The sequence below is a fragment of the Schistocerca gregaria genome, chromosome 4, assembly GCF_023897955.1.
Source record: "Schistocerca gregaria isolate iqSchGreg1 chromosome 4, iqSchGreg1.2, whole genome shotgun sequence".
Lineage (NCBI taxonomy): Eukaryota > Metazoa > Arthropoda > Insecta > Orthoptera > Acrididae > Schistocerca > Schistocerca gregaria.
The window spans coordinates 402,950,210-402,966,617 of NC_064923.1; the positions used below are offsets into that span (position 1 = coordinate 402,950,210).

The 16,408-nt window shown below is 37.7% G+C and overlaps 1 protein-coding gene across 1 annotated transcript in view; it reads left to right on the plus strand.

Annotated features, from left to right (window-relative positions):
• The first annotated feature begins 3,125 nt into the window (after nucleotides 1–3,125).
• Nucleotides 3,126–16,408, plus strand: part of LOC126267505 (alpha-L-fucosidase-like) — a 112,298-nt gene continuing 99,015 nt past the window's right edge. The window contains exon 1 of the mRNA XM_049972802.1: nucleotides 3,126–3,922. Coding sequence (XP_049828759.1) covers nucleotides 3,703–3,922 — 220 coding nt within the window. The 5' untranslated portion in view covers nucleotides 3,126–3,702. The remainder of the gene's footprint in view (nucleotides 3,923–16,408) is intronic.

A 16,408-nucleotide genomic window follows, 5' to 3' on the forward strand; every position in this document is an offset into this window, starting at 1 on the left:
GATGTAGATGAAGACGAAATGGGAGATAAGATACTGCGTGAAGAGTTTGACAGAGCACTGAAAGACCTGAGTCGAAACAAGGCGCCCGGAGTAGACAACATTCCATTAGAATTACTGATGGCCTTGGGAGAGCCAGTCCTGACAAAACTCTACCATCTGGTGAGCAAGATGTATGAGACAGGCGAAATACCCTCAGACTTCAACAAGAATATAATAATTCCAATCCCAAAGAAAGCAGGTGCTGACAGATGTGAAAATTACCGAACTATCAGTTTAATAAGTAACAGCTGCAAAATACTAAAGCGAATTCCTTACAGACTAATGGAAAAACTGGTAGATGCAGACCTCGGGGAGGATCAGTTTGGATTCCGTAGAAATGTTGGAACACATGAGGCAATACTGACCTTACGACTTATCTTAGAAGAAAGATTAAGAAAAGGCAAACCTACGTTTCTAGCATTTGTAGACTTAGAGAATGCTTTTGACAATGTTGACTGGAATACTCTCTTTCAAATTCTGAAAGTGGCAGGGGTAAAATACAGGGAGCGAAAGGCTATTTACAATTTGTACAGAAACCAGACGGCAGTTATTAGAGTCGAGGGGCATGTTCATCTTATATCCTCCTTTCAAGACACTATCCATTCCGTTCAACTGCTCTTCCAAGTCCTTTGCAGTCTCTGACAGAATTACAATGTCATCGGCGAACCTCAAAGTTTTTACTTCTTCTCCATGAATTTTAATACCTACTCCAAATTTTTCTTTTGTTTCCTTTACTGCTTGCTCAATACACAGATTGAATAACATCGGGGATAGTCTACAACCCTGCCTCACTCCCTCCCCAACCACTGCTTCCCTTTCTTGCCCCTCGACTCTTATAACTGCCATCTGGTTTGTGTACAAATTGTAAATAGCCTTTCGCTCCCTGTATTTTACACCTGACACCTTCAGAATTTGAAGGAGAGTATTCCAGTCAACATTGTCAAAATCTTTCTCTCAGACTACAAATGCTGGAAACGTAGGTTTGCCTTTCCTTATCTACCTTCTAAGATAAGTCGTAGGGTCAGTGTTCCCTCACGTGTTCCAACATTTCTATGGAATCCAAACTGATCTTCCCCGAGGTCAGCTTCTACTAGTTTTTTCATTCGTCTGTAAAGAATTCGCTTTAGTATTTTGCAGCCGTGACTTATTAAACTGATAGTTCGGTAATTTTCACATCTGTCAACACATGCTTTCTTTGGGTTTGGAATTGTGATATTCTTGTTGAAGTCTGAGGGTATTTCGCCTGTATCATATATCTTGCTCACCAGATGGTAGAGTTTTGTCAGGACTGGCCTTCCCAAGGCTGTCAGTAGTTCTAATGGAATGTTGTCTACTCCCGGGCCCTTTTTTCGACTTAGGTCTTTCAGTGCTCTATCAAACTCTTCATGCAGTATTATATCTCCCATTTCATCTTCATCTACATCCTCTTCCATTTCCATAATAATGTGCTCAAGTACATCGCCTTTGTTTAGACGCTCTATATACTCCTTCCACCTTTCTGCTTTCCCTTCTTTGCTTAGAACTGGGTTTCCATCTGAGTTCTTGATATTCATACAAGCGGTTCTCTTTTCTCCAAAGGACTCTTTAATTTTCCTGTAGGCAGTATCTATCTTACCCCTGGTGAGATAAGCTTCTACATCCTTACATTTGTCCTCAAGGCGCTTCTGCTTAGCCATTTTGCATTTCCTGTTGATCTCATTTTTGAGGCATGTGTATTCCTTTTTGCCTGCTTCATTTACTACATTTTTATATTTTCTCCTTTCATCAATTAAGTTCAATATTTCTTCTGTTACCCAAGGATTTCTAGCAGCCCTCGTATTTTTACCTACTTTATCCTCTGCTGCCTTCACTACTTTATCCCTCAAAGCTACCCATTCTTCTTCTACTGTATTTCTTTCCCCCATTCCTGTCAATTGTTCCCTTATGCTCTTTTTGAAACTCTGTACAACCTCTGGTTGTTTCAATTTAGCCAGATCCCATCTCCTTAAATTCCCACCTTTTTGCATATTTTTCAAATAAATGATATCCTGAAACCGGAATATTTGATAACGTTGAATATTTCATTTAGACAAAGTTCAGCCCACAGGCATTACGTCATTAATTTTGCTGTAATTTTTTTTGGATATTCTATGATGAACCACTAACCAGATTGTTACATTTCATCACTGCAAAGACTCCACTATGGTGAACCACTAACCAGATTGTTACATTTCATCACTGCAAAGACTCCACAAGTCAATGACTCATGATCTTCCTACATAGAGTGAAGATATCTAGCTCTGATAGTGACACCAGTTGAAGGTTGTTAACTTCCCTTCTTACATGTAATAATCTGACTACAATTCATCACATAGATCCTATGTAAGTCTTTTTTGTAAAATAGTTTACTCATGAACTTTTTGCAGTAATCGATTCAGTTCGGGCTAAGCTACATATCAGTCTCTCACCACAACCAAAACTTCAGTAGTTGGTCCAGTACCACGCGCTAGCTCCTTTTAATTCATCATACTTCTGTTCAATTCGGGTAATCAGAACTTGTACCAACTGCATTCCAACACCTCCCTTTAAGCAACGGCATTCATTTGGAGTTGTGAGCTTTTCGAGTGAATTTTATGAATGTGTGCATATTAGTCTATAGAAGGAGACACATTTCGTAAATCTGAAGGACCTAAACTGTTTTCTTAAATTGATGCTTTAAATTATCGTCAAAAATGATTCCCACCACACTAACAAACCACGGCGTCACTGCAGAGACGTTTGTCGGTTCGCTCCGTAGTTCCGAGGGATGGATTCAAGCGCAAGGGACCACAGTAGCGTGACCGTAGCGCCATCTATCGCTTTACTCAGTTCAACTACGCAGTACGCAGAAAACCAATCTCTTAAGCGGGCAATTCTCTCTCACTCTTATCGTTTTGTTCTTTCTACTCTCGGACAAAGATAATTTATATCCGTGCTAGTGATGTCCATAAAGGACTTTAGAATAATCACCACAGTCTAACATAATAACAGACTATGATAATCACTTTGTCTCCAGTCATTTGGTCGAAGGCCGAATAAAATAAAATAGAGATCTTTGATCCATACACAAAACATTTCGATCTTTGTTTTTGTAACATTATCTGTGTTTCTACTTGCCCAGAATGGGGCGATATATGCAAATTTCACTTCGTTCAATTATGGGCTTCTTATTCTGTGATCTGTACGAAACGCAATACACTTTCATGTTACAGTTGCTCTGTTTAAAAAGAGTTCTATGATGTACAGAAGTGTAATAGTGAATATTTTGAAGCATATAGCTAGAAAGATTTAACATTTGCATTTTTGGGTTTGAGAAGTAGTAGCATAAATTCATGAGTTACGATCAGGTTCCCAGAAATATGTTTCAGAAGTACAAACCGGATTTACACGAATAAGTATTGATAACATTGTTTCCTGAAAGGTGAAAGGCATGCAGTTACGAATTTGCGGTCATGGGCACGTGACCAATGATTGTCATAAGCCGGGCCATAACAATTAATACTGCTTGACGCAGACGCTATTCCGAACGCAAACAATGCGTAGTCAGAAGTTCGTGGGAACCCTGACCTAAGCCTTATCACTGGCAGTTGCATTCCTTGGCAGTAGCGTTCGGTTGTTTGTTGACTTACTAGTCAGCACTTGGAGATGGCGTGGTTTGTATTTCGAATAGTGTTGTCGGCGAGCTTAACATTTGTATTAGCAGATGGGCAAATTGTCTCCAACAAATATGATCCTACATGGCACAGCCTAGATACTAGGCCGCTACCTAATTGGTATGACGATGCGAAATTTGGAATATTCATTCACTGGGGCGTGTTTTCTGTTCCCAGTTTTGGATCAGAATGGTTCTGGAGAAATTGGCGAGGTAAGACTGTTGCAACACGCAAAGAGCGACACATTATGCACATTTAAATGTTTGTTCTGGGGTAACCAAACAACAAATCACTCAACGCTGCGAATAAGAAATAACATGAACTCCTCCTCAATTTTATCATTTTTGTATGTCCAAAGTCCTTGGCAGCATGATACCTTCTCGTATTTTTAACTGTACCAGGACGTCATCTGTGACTTCATGGAAGCCATCACAGTTGTCAAATCCTCATCGAAGCAAGACTGACGAACACTTAACCATGACTGCTTCGGGCCATAATTACATTTTATGTCGCGTAATCACTTTGTTAGGGAGTGAAGGAGTGAAAACTATTCATAAGTAGAAATTGATTGGCAGTCACCTGTTATAGACACAGTTAGCTACTTCTTCTTCATGTATAACGCTTTGTATTAATCTCAACATATTCAGGTTACACAGTTCTGGTAAAAAAAGAACAGTGATAGTTGTTTACATATTTACAGAATATACAGAAACCATTTTGAAGTAATAAAATGCTTATCTTCACACTAGCGAGACTAATAGCCAATATAAAGAATGGAAACAATAAGAAGTGCATTTTATGTAACCGTAAGAAATATTTTACAAGAAAATTTACAGTAATATATAGCACGAGGTAAACAGTTGTTCTTCTCAAACTATACTAGTTCTTCATTAATGGCAGCACTATGCCTACTACAGGTCTACCTTTATACACTCTGTACAATATTAGTTTTCCTTTATTAATGAAACAGATAAACACAGCTTAAATATTATAATAGAGAAACAAATAATGCTGGATAGTTCTTGCAAAAATACACAAATAAAATAAAAATACTAACACTTGCCTAGCATCTAGAGTAGGATATTTATAGCCTCTATTTTTAATTTGAGTATTCTCCGAATTTACCTTCAAGTGTACTTCTTTATTAAGAGATGAGATGATCTTTCAGTTGCTTTGTTAAGAAGCTTAGTTATTTTAATATCAATGCTACCTGACCGTCTGTGGTAAATTAATCTTCCAGCATTTGTACAGTTCCTGTTCACCATGTTAATCTGTTAATTGGAAATATGGAAATTGTGTTTTGTTCTGTGTTCATGGAAATATCTCTGTTTAATGATAGTGCACAATTTATCACTAAAAAGAGAAATAGTGTGACACACGCACACAAGGTTCAGTTAGGTTCTGCCACTCATCCCATTAGTGATGTAGAGTTCAATATGTATGGGAAAAGAATTCCACAGTATACTATAAATAAAGTTTCTGCATCCACTGTATAAGGCATTTTATTTAACAAATTTTGAGATCTTGCAGTGTGATTTTCTTATGTGAGAATTTATCGAGCTCTATTCACAGGAACCTAATACAGTCCACTTCTAGGTCAGAAACCCAAAAGCCAGCTGTAAAATCTCTGTGTTGTCAGTTCCACTTGCTTGAAATTTAGTTTACTGTGTTTTCTTCATATTTATGAATATCTTTGTCACTTTCATGTCTTCATTGACTTTCCTTTACTGAGTTGCTACACACTAGTAGAATTGCATCACTAACACACATTATCAGCTTTCCATTTACTGTAGTGAGCATGTCGTTAATATACTACATATAGAGCAGAAGTCCTGGCACTGAAAACTGATCGTCTGCCTCATTCGGCCCAGTAGTGATGTTTCTATAGAATAATGATGTGACAGATACAGTTGAAAAATGTGAATACTTTCCTGTGATCATCCATGGTCCCAGTTACGAAACTTCTCACAGCTCTCTTGATTTGTTTAACATGTTTTCTTTTTCTGTGAAGCTTGTTGTTCTATTCCTAATGTCTGTTTCTACTGTTTGAAACTGGATAATTGTAATAGTTATTAGTATTTAGTTTCTTTTCCGTACATCCCCTTCTCCAAATGTTGACTGTGTTATTTTGCTCCCCTTTAAGCATTTTGAGCAAGTTCCAAACTGGGTATCACTGTAGAAATTTAAGGCTATCAGGGGACGTGTTTCAGCTATACACACAAAATCTTCATGTTTAACTTGAAATAACATTGTAGTTATAGGAATTGCACTTTTCAACAATCTGTTGAGTTTCATACACTCTGTGGAGTAACTCAATCCATTGATATATGCAGTGTACTGGAGCTAATATAATGATCATATTTGGCCCTTATTATGTCACTTTGAACATGCATCAACAATAATTTTAAAAATCATATATTCATTTTTGATAAGACTAGAGAAATTTACTATGTTATTAGTAACACAGTTTCACAACAAGATAAGAAAAATATCAAAGAGATATTTATATATGAACATGTATAATGGAGTTTTGGTGAAAAAGAAATCGCATAAAGTATGTTAAGCTTCAGAAGGGAAAAACATAAATTCAGTCAAAAAGCAAATATTGCAATTTTATGATCTCATAAATGGATGAAAACAGGTTTGCAAAGGAAATTCTAAACTGTGTTTATGAATTAAGTATTACAGAAATTGGCTAGCAGTAATTAGTAGGGACTTGAAAGAAATTTACTTCGATGAAGGAATAGATCAGAATTCTGAACATGGAAATCCCAGGCAGAAATTTGCCGAAAAACTCACTCAGAAAAGCATATAGGATGAATGTAAAAATAAATACAGAGAACAGATGCTCAGATACTGGGAGGAGAAGGTGAAGAATTCTAAATAAGCTGGAATATTGCATTTTTTGTCACATCTACATCTGTATTCTGCAAACTTCTGTGAGGTGTGTGGCAGAGAGTACTTCCCATTGCACTGCATATTAGGGTTTCTTTCATTTCCAGCGGAGTGCGGGAAGAATGACTACTTACCATCTGATGAAAAATCAAAAATCCATTTCACCCGAAAATGCACTAGCTATATCAGTATAGCTCACTGCAGCGAAATCTCATTTTTCAAGACAGTGAGGCTTAAGCTTGAATCATTGTGACCTCTTCATTTGTATAGGCCTAATTCTGGGGTGACTCATACACACACATAGGTATGTAGCTTATATTGACATCCTGAAACTAATGCTGGATGAAGTCTGTAGCTTTTGGGTGTCTGCAAAAATTAATGTCTCACTGCAATTGGTCAAGTGATGTCAATTAGCTGAATGAGAGAGGTTTAGCAGAATCATGGGAAATCATTTCTAGAAATGTGTAGTGTATTAAATGCTGAACTCAGGATTCTAGAGGGAGGCAGTAAGTGCACCCTCTTACCATCACCACAAACCTCTGCACCACTCTCCCTTGCAGACATATATGTGTGTTGCCATTCCAGGGTTGATGGAAGGAAATGTATCTGTGTGCAGTTGATGGTTTTTCTGTACAAACAATTAAAGTTCGAAGCAAAATAAAACAAAAAGAACTTGTTTGAACTTCTGTGGAGATAGGAAATTCCCCAAAACAGGAACAATACTGTCATTACTACACTTCACAGTCAAGCAGATGGACAGTACGTGATAGATACATAACTATTCTCCTACCTGGAATGGATAAGATATTCACTGCAATTGTTGTCAACCATATAAGGAAAACATTGGATTTTAATCAGGCAGAGGGACAAATTGGCATATTCAAGTTCAAACTGTGAACAAAATTGTTCTACTGTACAATTAGAATGACTTATCTTTATTGAGTTTGGGGAAGCTTTTGACTCGATGTCAACTAAATCTGTACTAACAGACCTATAGTGTGTGATAGTTATGTCTCCTAGTAGTAGTAGTAGTAGTAGTAGTAGTAGTAGTAGTAGTTTATTCATCCAGAGACAAAGTATATTGCATGGATTTCGTCAAAACAAAGATTCCAAGACTTACCAAGCGGGAAAGTGCCAGTAGATAGGCACAATAAATAAAACACACACACAGAATTTCTAGTTTTCGCAACCGACGATTGCTTTTCCAGGAAAAAGGGAAGGAGAGGGAAAGACGAAAGGATGTGGGTTTTAAGGGAGAGGGTAAGGAGTCATTCCAATACCGGGAGCGGAAAGACTTCCCTTAGGGGGAAAAAAGGACAGGTTTACATGTCTGCTTGTGTCTGTGTATGTGCGGATGGATATGTGTGTGTGTGTGTGCGCGATGTACACCTGTCCTTTTGTCCCCCTAAGGGAAGTCTTTCTGCTCCCAGCATTGGAATGACTCCTTACCCTCTCCCTTAAAACCCACATCCTGTCGTCTTTCCCTCTCCTTCCCTCTTTCCTGAAGAAGCAACCGTCGGTTGCGAAAGCTAGAAATTCTGTGTGTGTGTTTTATTTATTGTGCCTATCTACCGGCACTTTTCCACTTGGTACGTCTTGGAATCTTTGGTTTTAATATATTTTTCCCATGTGGAAGTTTCTTTCTATTTTATTTACATCATCATAGTGTGTGTGTGTGTGTGTGTGTGTGTGTGTGTGTGTGTGTGTGTGTGTGTGTATATATATACATATATATAGAGGGTGAACAATACTGCACAAAATACAGATGTGCATAGTAGACTACATAACATCAGACCACATTGTAATAGCACTTACAACTTTGATTTTTTACATTTTTACATTGATGTATGAGAAAGACTTTTTACATAGAATACGCAGTTGATATTTAGATATAACACATATAATTATAGTACTTTTGTACATATTATTTATTTAGATCATAGCAGCAGTCAGATAAAAATTACTATTGGCACAGAGTACATAAATATAATTGTTTAGTATGAAGCTATTCCAGGTATTCTTTTACACTATAATAGCAGATGGTCATTAAAAATTCGAATACTGCTTCTTTAAGTGAAGACAATTTTTTTATTTCTTTTATCTTTACCGGTAGTTTGTTATACAATCTGCTTCCTTGTATGTTTGTTTGTTTCTGCACCAAAGCCTTGTTAATTCTTTTTATATGAATGTCATTGCACTTTCTTGTGTTGTAAGTATGTAGATCCAAGTTGGATTGGAAATTGTTAATATTTCTTCTTACATTAATTATACTTTTCTGTATATAGAGGCACGGTAGGGGTAGAATATTCAGCTGTTTAAATAATTGCTTTGAAGGAGTTAGCCTTGAACTGTTGGTAATTATTCTAACAGCTCGTTTTTGTAGAGTGAAGATGGTGTTGAGATTTTTCTTGCTATGACCCCATAAGGCGAGGCCATAGATAATAGCAGAATGTATATAAGCAAAGTAAACAGTTCTGTTACATTACCTACTACATACAAAGCTAATAACACGTAAAGCAAAGCAAGCAGAGCTTAACTTATGCAAGAGATACAGGATATGGGATTTCCAGTCTAAATTTTTGTCTATATGTACACCTAAGAATTTTGTAGTAGCAACTCTCACAATTTCTTTATTTTGTATTCTGAGATCTAGATCAGAGTGTGACTTTGCTTTCCTGTAATGGATATAATTAGTTTTAGAGATATTTATGGTTCATTTGTTCACTTCAAACCAATTTTGCAAATATTCTGTAACTCAGGTTGCAGATGTTGGCAATACCCGGTTTATGTCAGGTACTACAATGTTTGTGTCATCTGCAAACAGGGTTATATGAGTACCATTTAGTGGAATCTTGATATTCTTTATATCATTTATGTAAAGAAGAGATAGGAGAGGTCCTAGAACACTCCCCTGCGGTACCCCAATTGGTTCAGTCTGAATATCCGATCTGTAAACAATACTTTGGTTTTTACTGTTTGTTGTTGCAATTTCTATTACCTGTTTCCTATTATGGAGATATGACTGAAACCTCTTTTTAGCTACTCCTCGTATACAGACATATTCTAATTTGTCTAGCAGGATATCATGTTGGACAGTATCAAATGCTTTAGAGAGGTCCAGATTAATTCCTATTGTACTGTTGTTTTTATCTAGCCCCGTTACAATATTTTCAATGAACTGAGTGATGGCTGACTCTGTACTCATTCCTTTGCGAAAGCCGTGTTGGTTTACAGACAATATATTGAATTTCTCGAGGTAATTTGTAATTCTGTTTTTCATGACTGTCTCTATTACTTTTGAAAATACCGATAATCCTGAGTTCAGGATCTCAATCATCGTAGGGGGGGATGCTGATTCAGTTTATCACATGGACACAAGAGGGCATACAAATGTGCATGAGAAATAGTGGCCTGTTTATGGGCATGGAGTCAATTATCCACATGGACTGGAGTTAGCATAAGGGGCTGGCAGCAAGTTTATGGTTCCGGAGCCACCATTGGATGTCCTTAATGTGTGCTGCAGTGAAGAGCAAAACTGTTAATATCAAAGAATATTGTACAGTAGGGATGAGCTGAATGAGGCAGTGCAGTTAAGAGTCAGACTTCACAATTGGGAGGATTGATTTTGTTCTGTCCGACCATCCTAATTTAGGTTTTATTTGGTTTTCCTAAACCATTTCAGGAAAATGGGGGGATGGGTCTTCCATCTATGCCATGTCCAATAATCTATCCTATCCTCATAAAGCATACTTTATATTGCTATTTATTTCCATTGTATTATGATGACAAATCCAATACCATTGCCTAAGATGATCCATGGAACAAAAAATAAGGAGACCACACATATAAAGGTACTGAAATTTGCAAGCATTTGGGTGCACTAGTCTTTCTGTCTGAAGGGTTGAAGGGAAAGGAGGAAGGTCAAAGAAAAATGACTGGTGAGGTTAAAAATGGGGAGATTTTGGAAAAGTCACCCCAAACCCCAGTTCAAGGTAGACGTAGTGGATGGGGTGAGAATGAAAGTGGAGGGTATAAAGATGAAGCTTTAAGACACTGGCATGACAGAAATTAAAAACATAATCAAGCATATGAATTGCATACTGCAGAAGACAGCTGCATTTGAGTTAACTTTCAGTTCTCCATTGTTGCTTAAGAATATATCATGTTGGTGCATAAGTTCATAGCATTCATCCATAAGTTTAATATACGCAAGAGATACACATAAAAGAGACTTATATTCAATATATTCTCCTTCACTATTTACAACAATCTACCCATGCTGGGGTAACTTCTCTATTATGCGACTGTAGAAATCACATGGTTTTGAAATGAAGAACTTACCGAGCCACGGCCAGAGTACATTTTCATCCGGAAAGGAACTTCCTTGAAGGTTGCTCAATAAGAGAGCAGAAAAGGTGAAAATCTGAAGACACAAGATCAGGCGAATAAGGTGGGTGTGGAACTACTTCCCAAGCCAATTCCTGTATAATGTTTTGTCAGTCTAGCAGCATGTGGGAGGGTGTTATTGAATATAATCACTTCCTGCAGTCTTCCTGGTCATTGCTTTTGAACTATGTCTGCAAGACGTCTCAGGTGTTAACAATAAATACTAGCTGTGATGGCTATGCCCTCAGGGATGCAATTCGTAGTACACTACACCATTGCTGTTCCACCAGATGCATAACATTATCTTTTTAGATGCACATAAGTCTTTGTACAGGTAGTTAGTGCTTTGTTTGAGCTCAACCATTCCATTTTTTCCTTATGTTAGCATAAAGACATAAAGACACCATTTCTCATCACCAGTAATGATACAGGATCAATATGGTCAGTGTTGTTCACGAGCTAATTGATGACAAGCAAGCAGAGATGCACGTATGGCCAGGCACTAATTGTTGTGATTTTGGCTTAGAGCATGCGGTACCAGTACAGTCGATTTTTTACCCATACACATTACATGCAAATGTTTGAATGTTGGTGGAATATGATGATCCATCACATTTGCCGATTATTGGGTACACTGCCGTGGATCCTTGTTGTTTAATGTATATAAACAATCCTCATCAAACAACATACGTCTTCCTAAATGCAGAAAGTCAAAATGTTCCTCATTAAAACTTGAAAACCAGTTTCTTGTTGTCCTCTGTCCAATGGCATTATCGTCATTCCTAGGTGCCTCCACTGTTGTCACCCCTTTATTGAGCTCAACCAGAAGAATGTGTCAGATATGTTCAAATTTCTCCACTTGGCACCCCATTTCTAGCATCCACAGCCCTATTCATGATCTCCTTATAACAGTATGTAAAATCAAACACCAACAGTGAACTGCAATTAAAAAATGACAATCAAAACCCATGCCAACAAAAATATCAAAATGCTAAATTTAAACACTACAAATTCATGCACCAACCTAATAACAGCTGACTCCACTGACTTAGAAGTTAGATCACACCTCTCTATGCAATGTGCTGTTTCAACTGTTAGCCACAGGGACACGCCACAACAGCATACAACATGTGAAACATGTGGCAAATCAGTATATGAAGTTGATAACGTCTGTTCAGACACTCTGTTGTGTGTAAACTGCGGAGGAAACCATTCTGTTTGGAGCATGAAAGGAAAATTCGGGAGATGAAACTCAAATTAAAAAATCTCTACCTTGTAGCTAAAAACTATCTATATGTTGCTTTGGAACAAACAGTTTGACAGACAGCTATTCTTACCTCATGACAGAACTTTTAGATAAGCAATAATATGTTTATTCGGTGAGAGAGATTCAATATAGGTAAGTATAAATATTCACATATAAAAAAGGAAAAATGTGACTGAAGAAAATCTTGCAAATTGTGGTGCTCTACTTTTCTTTGAGAAAGTGTACTATAATTATAAATCTAAATTATTCCACATCATAGTGAGAAGTCACAGTTATGATCTGTGGAATGTGCAAATAAGTAAACTAAAATAAACCAAACCAACATTTGTATGTCAATATCCTTCAATGCCCTGCCTTGAACCATCAACTTTGCCATCTGTGGGGCAGCCTGCTTCCCGCAGCTATACAGATAGCCATACTGCCTACACGAGAACCACAACAGAGGGGTTCAGTGGAGAGAAAAGACAAAAGTGTACTTCCTGAAAAGGGGCAGTGTCCTTTTCATTAGTTGGAGGGGCAACAGTCTGGATGATTGACTAATGTGGCCTTGTAACACAATGAAAACGGTCTTGCTGTGCTGGTACTGCAAATGGCTGAAAGCAATTGGAAATAAAGTTGTAATTTTTTCCAAGAACATGCAGTGCTACTGTATGGTTAATGATGATGGCATCTTGGGTAAAATATTCCAAAGGTAAAATAGTCCCCCATTTGGATCTTTGACAGAAGCCATCATTGCCATCAAAAATGAAATAAGTCATAATTAGAAACTAACTTCTACAATCAGGAGAAACAAAACTATCATTCTGTGGATTGGAGTATGGAATGTTAGAGCTCTTAATCAGGCAGGTAGGTTAGCAAAATTAAAAAGGGAATGGATACACTGAAATTAGATATAGTGGGAAGTAGTGAAGTTCAGTGGCAGGAGGAACAGGACTTTTCTTCAGGTGAATATGGGATTGTAAATATAAAGTCAGTCAGGGGTAATGCAGGAGTAGGTCTGATAATAAATAAGAAACTATGAACATCATAGTGAGCACATTATTGTAGCCAAGATAGGCACAAAGCCCATGTGTACCACAGAGTACAAGTTTACATGCTGATTAGCTCTGCAGATGAAGAGATTGAAGAAATGTATGATGAGATAAAATAAATTATTCAGATAGTTAAAGGAGACGAAAAATTAATTGTGGTGGGGGACTGGAACTCAATAGTAAGAAGAGGAAGAGAAAGAAAAAAAGGTGAAATGGACTCAGGGAAAAGAATGAAAGTGTAGGCATCATGATGGAATTTTGCACAATGCATAATTTAATTATTGCTAACATTTGGTTTAAGAATAATAAAAGAAGTCTGTATACGTAGAAGAAACCAGCATACACCAGGAGGCCATGTGGAAGGATCTACACACTCGAAGACTGTCTCAGCAGTCATGAAGACAGCAGACATTTGTCTCTTTTATCAGTCCTCGGTAAGTGAAGTACTATGACTGATCAGTGATGATGGCATCCTCTTGAGTAAAATATTCTGGAGGTAAAATTGTCCCCCATTCAGATATTGAGATGGGGAGTACTCAGGAGGACATTGTTATTAGGAGAAACAAAACTGGCATTCTACGGATTGGGGCATGGAATGTCATATCCTTTAATCGGGCAGGTAGGTTAAAAAATTTATAAAGCAAAATGGATAGGTTAAAGTTAGATATAGTGGGAATTAGTGAAGTTTAGTGGCATGAGGAACAAGGCTTCTGGTCAGGTGAATACAGGGTTATAAAATAGTGGTAATGCAGGAGTAGGTTATATAATGAATACAAAAAAAAAAAGAGGAGCATGGGTAAGCTATTACGAACAGCATAGTAAACACATTATTGTAGTCAATATAGACATGAAGCCCATGCCTACCACAGTAGTTTATATGACAACTAGCTCCACAGATGACAAAGATATTGAATAAATGTATGATGAGGTAAAATAAATTATTCAGATGGTGAAGGGAGATGAAAATTTAATAGTCATGGGGGACTGGAATTCAATGGTAGAGAAAGGAAGAGAAGGAAAAGTAGTAGGTGAATATGGATTGGGGGTAAGGAATGAAAGGGGAAGCTGCCTGGTAGAATTTTTGCACAGAGCATAACTTAATCATAACTAACACTTGGCTTAAGAATCATGAAAGCGAGAGAGCATTAGGGAATGATTGTCAAGAACAGATGAAAGAAATACAGTAGAAGAAGAATGGGAAGCTTTAAGAGTTGAAATAGTGAAGGCAGCAGGGGATCAAGTAGGTAAAAAGATGAGAGCTGGTAGAATTCCTTGGGTAGTGGGAGAGATATTGAATTTAATTGATGAAAGGAGAAAATATAAAAATTCAGTAAATGAAACAGGCAAAAATGAATACAAACGTCTCAAAAATGAGATCGGCAGGAAGTGCAAAATGGCTAAGCAGGAATGGCCAGAGGATAACTGTAGAGGTATAAGGTATATATGACTAGGCGTAAGATAGATACTGCCTACAGGAAAAATAAGAGATGTTTGGAGAACCACTTGTATGAATATCAAGAGCTCAGAGGGAAAACCAGTTCTAGGCAAAAAAGGGAAGGCAGGAAGGTGGAAGGAGTATATAGAGGGTTTATACAAGGGCAATGTACTTGAGGGCAATATTATGGACATGGAAGAGGACGTAGATGAAGATGAAATGGGAGATATGGTTCTGTATGGAGGGTTTGACAGAGCGCTGCAAGACCTAAGTTGAAACAAGGCCCCGGAAGTAGACAACATTCCATTGGAACTACTGATAGCCATGGGAGAGCCACCCATGACAAAACTCTACCATTGGTGAGCAAGATGCATGAAAAAGGCGAAATACCCTCAGGCTTCAAGAAGAATATAATAATTCCAATCTCAAAGAAAGCTGGTATTGACAGGTGTGAAAATTACCAAACTATCAATGTAATAAGTCACGGCTTTAAAATACTAACACGAATTCTTTACAGATGAATGGGAAAACTGGTAGAAGCCAACTTTGGGGAAGATCAGTTTGGACTCCGCAGAAATGTAGAAACGCTTGAGGCAGTACTGACCCTATGACTTATCTTAGAAGATAGGTTAAGGAAAGGTAAACCTACATTTCCAGCATTTGTAAATTTAGTCAAAGCATTTGACAATGTTGACTGGAATACTCTCTTTCAAATTTGGAAGGTGGCAGTGGTCAAATACAGAGAGTGAAATACTATTTACAATTTGTACAGAAACCAGATGGCAGTTATGAGTCGAGGGGCATGAAAAGGAAGCAGTGGTTGGGAAGGGAGTGAGACAGGGTTGTAGCCTGTCCCTGATGTTATTCAATCTATATATTGAGCAAGCAGTAAAGGAAACAAAAGAAAAATTTGGAGTAGGAATTAAAATCTAAGAAGAAGAAATAAAAACTTTGAGGTTCACCAGTGACATTGCAATCCTGTCAGAGACAGCAAACGACCTGGAAGAGCAGCTGAACGGAATGGACAGTGTCTTGAAAGGAGGAAAGAAGATGAACAAAAGCAAAATGAGGCTAATGGAAAGTAGTCTAATTAAATCAGATGAAGCTGAGGGAATTAGATTAGGAAATGAGACACTTAAAGTAGTACATGAGTTTTGCTATTTTGGAAGCAAAATAACTTATGATGGTTGAAGTAGGGAGGATATAAAATGTAGACTGGCAGTGGCAAGGAAAGCGTTTCTGAAGAAGAGAAATGTGTTGACATCAAGTATAGATTTAAGTGTCAGCAAGTCTTTTCTGAAGGTATTTGTATGCAGTGTAACCATGTATGGAAGTGAAACATGGACGATACATAGTTTAGAGAAGAAGAGAATAGAAGCTTTGGAAATGTGGTGCTACAGAAGAATGCTGAAGATTAGATGGGTAGATCACGTAACTAATGAGGAGGTACTGAATAGAATTGGGGAGTAGAGTAATTTGTGGCACAACTTGACTAGAAGAAGGATCGGTTGGCAGAACATGTTCTGAGGCATCAAGGGATCACCAGTATAGTATTGGAGGGCAGTGTGGAGGGTGAAAATCATAGAGGGAGAATACACTAGGCAGATTCAGAAGGATGTAGGCTGCAGTAAGTAGTGGAGATGACGAAGCTTGCACAGGATAGAGTAGCGTGGAGAACTGCATC